The sequence below is a fragment of the Physeter macrocephalus genome, chromosome 7 (assembly GCF_002837175.3).
Source record: "Physeter macrocephalus isolate SW-GA chromosome 7, ASM283717v5, whole genome shotgun sequence".
Taxonomy (NCBI): Eukaryota; Metazoa; Chordata; class Mammalia; order Artiodactyla; family Physeteridae; genus Physeter; species Physeter macrocephalus.
In genome coordinates, this window is record NC_041220.1 from 143,825,203 (window position 1) to 143,833,157 (window position 7,955).

At 49.6% G+C, this 7,955-nt stretch overlaps 1 protein-coding gene across 1 annotated transcript in view; it reads left to right on the plus strand.

Annotated features, from left to right (window-relative positions):
* The window catches only part of NOP14 (NOP14 nucleolar protein), a 9,156-nt gene extending 1,698 nt beyond the window's left edge, over positions 1 to 7,458 (plus strand). Inside the window, exons 2-6 of the mRNA XM_028492415.2 lie at positions 1,095 to 1,229; positions 1,728 to 1,869; positions 5,326 to 5,468; positions 6,406 to 6,540; positions 7,255 to 7,458. Of these exons, the coding sequence (XP_028348216.1) occupies positions 1,095 to 1,229; positions 1,728 to 1,869; positions 5,326 to 5,468; positions 6,406 to 6,540; positions 7,255 to 7,443 (744 nt within the window). The 3' untranslated portion in view covers positions 7,444 to 7,458. The remainder of the gene's footprint in view (positions 1 to 1,094; positions 1,230 to 1,727; positions 1,870 to 5,325; positions 5,469 to 6,405; positions 6,541 to 7,254) is intronic.
* Positions 7,459 to 7,955: the final 497 nt, after the last annotated feature.

The following is a 7,955-nucleotide window of genomic DNA, read 5'->3' on the forward strand; positions in this document are numbered from 1 at the left end:
CCAGGGCTCGAACCCGTGTCCCCTGCATTGGCAGGCGGATTCTTAACCATTTCGCCACCAGGGAAACCCCAATTGATCTTTGAATTGGATCAAACATCGTCCTTATTGCAAGGAGCTGGCAGTAGCGGTAGACAAGACAAACTTACAGCCGACTCGGGTGCACCCCTGCATCACACACCCCAGGGCAGGCTTGCGGGGGCAGGTGTGGGGGTGGCGATCGCATGGGCTCCAGAATAGACGTGTTTTCCTTTATCACGTAAGCCTCAGTTTTCTCATTTCTCCTAAGAGCCTGAGGTAGGAACTGCCATTCTCTCCTTTTTACAGGTGAGGCCATAGGCGCTTCCCGAAGTCCTCGCTGGGAAGTGGTGCAGCTGGTGGGATTCTGAGTCCTCACTCTTGACTGCACCTCCTGGGCATCACGCGCATGTCCATGAATGACCCAGAAAGTGCGGAGAGTATTGGTTTGGGGCTACATGTAAATTTTACCAATAGACGAATACACAAATACGGAATCTGCAAATAACAAAGACTGACCGTATATACAAATAATGGCACGTATATAACAAGCAAAGAGAAGATAGGCAGTGCAGCTGCAGTCTGTGTCTGTAATTGATCGTGACGTCGTCATTGACATAAATGGCCCCTCAGCTCATTGTTCCCTGCTTCCCTTACTCAGCTAGAACCTGAACTCCTCTGGCTTCTTCACCTGGGTGGAGTGACCTCTGCTTGATTGTTCTGCTTTTTTTTGGTTGCCGTCATTTTACTTTAACCTTTGGCATTAGGCATGGAAGTACTAACACACACCCTAGAGAATCCCCTGGGTTCCAGACATCATCCTCTTTGCTGCCATTGTATGGCAGCGACCCAGTTTCTCCTCGGTAATTGAGATCGGTCTTTCCAGCCAGTAGATTGGCCTTTTTTGGACTGTTTGTCTCAGTGGCCTGAGGCGTAGAAGATGGCATTTTCCAGTTCATTAGAGCCAGCATTGTGTCCCCCTGTGGAAGCACCTCCCCTTTGGAGCCTAAGACTGCCAGGCCATGAGAGCTCAGAGTTGCCGGGACCGGTGAGAGACTGTTCTATGGTCTGTTTTTCAGCGCACCCAAACTTTGCTAAAGGAATACAAAGAAAGGGATAAGTCCAACGTATTTAGAGATAAACGCTTTGGAGAATACAATAGCAACATAAGCCCGGAGGAGAAGATGATGAAGAGGTTTGCTCTGGAACAACAGGTATGGGAAACAGTCTTTTGCTGTAGTTTTACACAGAAGCCAAATACAAAGAGAAAGCTGTTTCCCCCTTGTTTGTTTATACTTTTGTGAGTGCACAGTGGGTGGGTCTTCAGTCCTGTATCTTGCCTGTCTAGACCAAGGGGGAAGCAGCCTCTTGCACATACCAGTTAGGTGGATAAATATCGTAACCAGAGTGCCCGGCAGTGACGCGTCCTGGGCTTCTGGACTAAACTGCTGCCTTCAGCTGGGTCGAGTGGGTTGTGGAGCATTCCTGGTGGGTAGAGCTGCACGATTTCCCAGTGCCTTAGGGTGGCCCGTTGATTTATTTACCTTCTGTGGGTTCTTTTTATATCCGAATCATTGCTCAAATGACCCAGAATAATCTTAAAGCTACATTGTCACATTGCACAAAAATGGGGAAAAAAATCATTCTTCTTTTGATGTTAAATGGATGTGGAAATTTTAGGAGACTGATTTTCATTTTTTCTATTCTGTCAGCGACAACACGAAAAAAAAAGCATCTACAACCTAAATGAGGATGAAGAACTAACTCACTACGGCCAGTCTCTGGCAGACATTGAAAAGCATAACGACATCGTCGATAGTGACAGCGATGCCGAGGACCGAGGCGTGCTGTCGGGTGAGGCCTGGGGTCGGGGCGGTCTGCTTGGCACTGACGTTCTCTCGGCCCTGCTTGTGGACACCTAGAAGGGGCAGGTGTAGATCTTTAAGAAGGTGCATATGTGGATAAGATAGACAGACAGCCTTCTGTCTATCACAGAAAGCACTTCAGTATCCCTCCTCTTGTTTGAACTTCACCCCAGCTCATTTTACCCGTGAGCTCAGAGAAACAATATGATTTGTCCAACCCGTGAGTCACTGACCCCTAGGACACCTCTTCTGTACTAACCCACAGTGCTTTGCTACCACTGTTATCAGTTCTGACCCAATGTGTGTACTAACAGTGTTTACTTAGTTCTTTTAGTCTTTGTTTACTCTGGAACTGCTTATGACAGTTTTGTGGGGGAAGTAACATTGAGCTGCTTTTTAATTTCTTTTTTAAAATTTATTTATTTACTTATTTCATTTTCGGCTGTGTTGGGTCTTCGTTGCCGCACACAGGCTTTCTCTAGTTGCGGTGAGCCAGGGCTACTCTTTGTGGTGGTGCGCAGGCTTCTCATTGTGGTGGCTTCTCTTGTGGAGCACGGGCTCTAGGCGTATGGGCTCAGTAGTTGTGGCTTGCGGGCTCTAGAGCGCAGGCTCAGTAGTTGTGGCTTGTGGGCTCTAGAGCGCAGGCTCAGTAGTTGTGGCAGCTGTGGTGTGTGGGCTTCCTATTGTGGGGTTGCGGGCTCTAGAGCGCGGGCTCAGTAGTTGTGGCTTGCGGGGTCTAGAGCGCAGGCTCAGTAGTTGTGGCTTGCGGGCTCTAGAGCGCAGGCTCAGTAGTTGTGGCTTGCGGGCTCTAGAGCGCAGGCTCAGTAGTTGTGGCTTGCCGGGTCTAGAGCGCAGGCTCAGTAGTTGTGGCTTGCGGGCTCTAGAGCGCAGGCTCAGTAGTTGTGGCACATGGGCTCTAGAGCGCAGGCTCGGTAGCTGTGGTGCACGGGCTTAGTGGCTCCACGGCATGTGGGATCTTCCCAGGCCAGGGCTCGAACCCGTGTCCCCCGCGTTGGCAGACGGATTCGTAACCACTGGGCCACCAGGGAAGTCCTGAGCTTCTTATTTATAGATAATAACAAAGCGGATTAAACGGTGGCATTAGTTAACACGGATATATAACTGAACTGAGGACTCGGTTCAGGTCTGATCATCTTGGGCCCTTTTATAAAGTTGGCGTCATGTCGTAAGTTTGCATCCTTATAAGTTAGAACATCCTCTATTCGGCATCTTCAGAGCAAAGCTGCACAAAACTAAAACTGACTCAGTGGTTTTTCTGGTGTGTGGAAAGCCAAGCCGTTAAGCCCACGACTGCCTTTTGGTATTTGGGTGACGGGGCGGCAGAAGGCCTAGGAGTTAGGGTGGCCCGTTGTTCTGTCCACAGCACCGGGAGGTGGACCACAACTCGGCTGAGGCTTCGTGGTTGGGGAGGGAACGTAGCTCATCTTGAGGGCCTTTCTCTTCGCGCTTTCCGCTGTTCAGGACTTTTTATGCACGCCTCGCTTTAAACATGTTCACCTTCACTGTGACCGAAGGGGACTGCCGTGGCACCTTCACGTTGGGCGGCCTGGTCATTCGTCACACGGTGTCGGCCTCGGCCGCGTTGGTGCGATAGGCTGTGACGGTTGGCTGACTAGAGGAGCAGTTGGATTCCCATTCTGCCAGGTGTTGGGTCCTGGGGACGCAACTGTTTATTTGAGGTTTCCTATCCTCCTCTGTCTTTAGTATGAGCTCATAAGAATCCAGGTGACTTGCACATTTCCCGGTAACCTCTCACATTTGAAAATAAATATATTTGCCATACCTTTTAAAATGAATCATTAGGAAACATCCTGTTTTGTTCAACTACATAATTTATATGTTCTCCTAGATTAGGAGAATTTCATCTTAAAAATCAATCCTAATTTTCTAATTAAATCCTATCATCAATATAAACACACTGATGGATTTTTTTTTTCTTTTCTCCAAGAATCCTTTTTGGAATCTTTTATATAATACCACCTCGTTAGTTAATGTTTTGTAAATTTTTATTTTCAGAAAATATTGTAAACAATCTTGAATTAGTAGAATGCTAAATGATAGTGTTTTCTAATATGCTAAACTTTGCAGGAAGCAGAGGAATCACTGATTCATTTATTCAGCAAATACTGGTTTATGTGCCAGGCAGTGCTCTTGGTTCTGGGGAAATAGCAGTGAGTAAAATCTACCGGCAGCTCAGTTTTCTGGGGAGACCCAGACAATAAACTAAATAATCACTAAATCCCACAGGCCGGTCGGAAGTAGAAGTGCTGTGGGGGAAATGAAGTCGGGGCAGTCTGGGACACGCCAGGTGGTCCTGATTGGGGTCACGAAGGAGGTGGCGGTTGTGCAGGCCTCTGGTGGTGTCACGGTCTGGGACCAGCCGGGAGCCTAACTGGAGGGGGCGACGGTACAGCCAGGTGGGCCGGGCCCCCGGGGCCACGGGAACGATTTTGGCTTTTACTCAGGAACGGGAGCCGGAGGGACTTGAGTGGGGAAGGACGGGCAGAGCTGGCTAGGGCAGAGCTGGCTAGGGCAGGCCAAGGCGCGGGAGGTGGAGAGGAAGCAGGATGAGAGGGGGTTGGGGTACCTGTCAGACAGCCCGGGGGAGGCATCAGGAGGGCGGTGGGGGCCCGAGTCCGCAGAGAGCCTTCCCTGGAGGAGGGAGCTGCTGCCCAGAGGAGCGAGTGTTGGCCTTTAAATCGGGCCAGAGTCCACTGCAGGGGGAGCGAGAGCAGCTTCCAGAAGGAGGCATGATGGGGGTGGCAGAACGCAGGTGCGGAGGGCTCGGCGCAGAGGCAGGGTGTGGGCCTGACGGGGTTAAAGGGCTACAGGCAGGAGCTGTTTCTCTTACTGGATGAGATCTGAAGTCAGTTGCTTAGCGTCTAAGCCTCTGTTTTCTCTTCCAAGAAATGGGATTTTTAAAAAATTTCTTTCTATTCCAAAATCGATGATTCCCGGTGTTTTGTTTCTCTCTTCTTCCCTGGTAGCTCGGGCAGCCTAGGAATCAGTGACTCTAGTTGCTGGCTCCGCCCCCTGCCCCCGGGACCCTCTGTGAGACACAGAGAGGGTGTGAGGTGGCCCCGGTCCTGGGCACGCCCTCTTAGGACTCAGGTGCGAGCTGGGTTGCGGCATTTGCCCATCTCCCGTGAGACGTTAACACATTGGAAAACAGGTTCTTGGTGTTTCCGGTCACTTGGATCACAGCCGTTTGGTCTTTTTGTGCCTCTGGGTTTTCTCGGAGGGGCTCATCTGGGGGGTCTGCGTGGCTGTGCCTGTAGTCTCACCGGCCGTGGGTGACAGTTTTCTCTTACACGTGGAGTCCGCTCTCAGGACCGTGCTGGAGAAACGCTGGCAGAGCGACTGCAAAACCCACTTCGCAGCCGGGCCTGGCTTCACAGAGGGGTTTTCTGCTCTCTGTCTGCAGCCGAGTTGACGGCGGCCCACTTTGGAGGAGGTGGCGGGCTGCTTCACAAGAAGACCTCTCAACAGCAAGGCGAGGAGGGGGAACAGCCAAAGTCACGCCAAGAGCTGATTGAGGAGCTCATCGCCAAGTCAAAGCAGGAGAAGGTGCGTCCGTTAGCGTTCTCGATGTGGAGCAGTGCAGCGCTAAGACTCGCTGCTGAAGCGTTTCAGGTTTTCCCTCCCTGTGCGTTTTTAGGCTGTATTTAATATTTTCTGTGAATTTAATAAAAGCATTCGCTTTGAACAGGAATACAAAATGCATTTTAAGTTTCATCAAGCATGTACTTCCTTTTTTTAAAAAAAAATTTTATTTATTTATTTATTTATTTTTGGCTGCGTTGGGTCTTCGTTGCTGCGCACAGGCTTTCTCTCGTTGCGGCGGGCGGGGGTTTAAAAAAAAATTTTATTTATTTATTTATTTATTTTTGGCTGCGTTGGGTCTTCGTTGCTGCGCACAGGCTTTCTCTAGTTGCGGCGAGCGGGGGCTACTCTTTGTTGCAGTGAGCGGGCTTCTCATTGCGGTGGCTTTTCCTGCTGTGGAGCACGGGCTCTAGGCGCATGGGCTTCAGTAGTTGTGGCACGCCGGCTTCAGTAGTTGTGGCACGCAGGCTCTAGAGCTCATGCTCAGTAGTTGTGGCTCACAGGCCTAGTTGCTCTGCGGCACGTGGGATCTTCCCGGACCAGGGCTCAAACCCGTGTCCCCTGCATTGGCAGGCGGATTCTTAACCACTGCGCTACCAGGGAAGCCCCAAGCATGTACTTCTGATGGTTTCTTGTGGTTTGGGTTTTGGGGGAGGGTTAGTGTTTTGGCACGTATCAAGAGTCGCAAAACATCACTGCTTTTGCTAACGGCAAACTGCTCAGAGCATCTAGAAGAGCAGTTTTACAGCAGGAAATTCGTTCTGCGTGATGGGATCCTGAGATACTAATTTCTCATGGTCTCTTTTCCTGTCGGCATGTTAGGCTGAGCGGTTGTCCAGTGGGGCCTGGACGTCTGCTGGAGGCCGGCAGTAATGGGGTGCATTCTGTTCTTTTTCCCCAGAGGGAGAGACAGGCTCAACGAGAAGACGCCCTTGAACTCACAGAGAAGCTAGACCAAGATTGGAAAGAAATCCAGACTCTCCTGGCCCGTAAAACACCCAAATCCGAGAGCAGAGGTGGAAAGGAGAAACCCAAGGTGGGGTCGGCACCTCACAGGCAGCCTGGGCTCACAACCATTGACCCAGCCTTTCTCTGCAGAAGGGGGGGAGCCAGACATCTGTTCTCCCTTTTAGGACTTAAGTGTTCTGTTAAACTTTTATATTGAGGTATCTGACGTGTGTTACATCAGGGTGGAAATAGACTGAAAGTTACTTCACTATTTACTCCAGAATAATGAAAGTAAAGAAAATGGTTGTTTCTTGGTATGAGAAGACTTGGTATGTGTATTGATGTATACGTTTACTTATTTTTCCCTCTGGACAATATTTGGTTCCTACCACATTGCTTTTAGTCTAAATTGTCAGAGAAGGTGCATTTGTTTGAGTTGCTGGTTTCTAGAAAATACTTGGATTTCACCAGATTACCTTGCCGTGTGGCCATCTGCACATCTGTGGGTCGACCTTACTGTTGCTTCCCCAAAAATCCCATTTGGGGGGCTTAATCCCTAGACGAGCAAGGTTTAGTTTTCTTAAAGCAGATATACTTTGAGAATTTTCGAGGAGCAAATAGTTGTATATGACCTAAAGGCGTCCTCGAGACTGATTAGAACAGGCTTCTCTCACACAAGAAGAAAAGACTTAGGACGTGGTTTAGCTTCTTCCGTAAAGACGTCCAGCCACGACTGGGATGTGCAGGAAGCTAGTTATGCAGGTCTTTTCTTTAAAAAAAAAATTTCTTCTTTCTGCCCTAGCCTGACGCGTACGACATGATGGTCCGTGAGCTCGGCTTTGAAATGAAAGCACAGCCCTCGAACAGGATGAAAACGGAGGAGGAGTTGGCCCGGGAGGAGCAGGAGCGGCTCAAGTGCCTGGAGGTGTTTGGGGGCGCGGGGCAGGGGGGCGGGGGGCAGCGGCGCTCTGGGAAGCTGCTGCGACCATAAAGGCCCTATCCACTTTGTTTTGGTCGATGGGCTGAAGGTGTGCTATGTTTTACCAGCGGGATCTTTTTAGTCTCTAAACAAGTTTGTTTGTTTTTCTATTCTTTTTAACTATAAAAGGAAAAAAAATACAGATAATACCCAATGTAACAAATTAAAAATGACTTTCTTTCTAATCCCTTTACCTCAGAACAGCTGCTAGCGATATAGTGCACTACCTTCTCACCTCTTTTCTCTTAAAGGTTTTTAAAATTTCCTTACGTTACAAAACAAAAATGAAGTAGAGGCATACGGTCGTGCATCTGGCCTTTTCAGTACCCCCCTCGTGGGCCGTCTCCCGTGGCCATTGCGTGGTTCAGAGGGACAAAGTAGCTGAGCTGCTTGTTAAATGGCATGCAGACCTCAGTATAAAGTGTCCTGTTCCTCTTCTGGGGCCTGGTGGTGAGTGAAGCTGACGGTTGGCCGCCATCATTTGGCCAGAAAGCCCTCAGGGTAACAGCTTTTCCTTCCTTGTG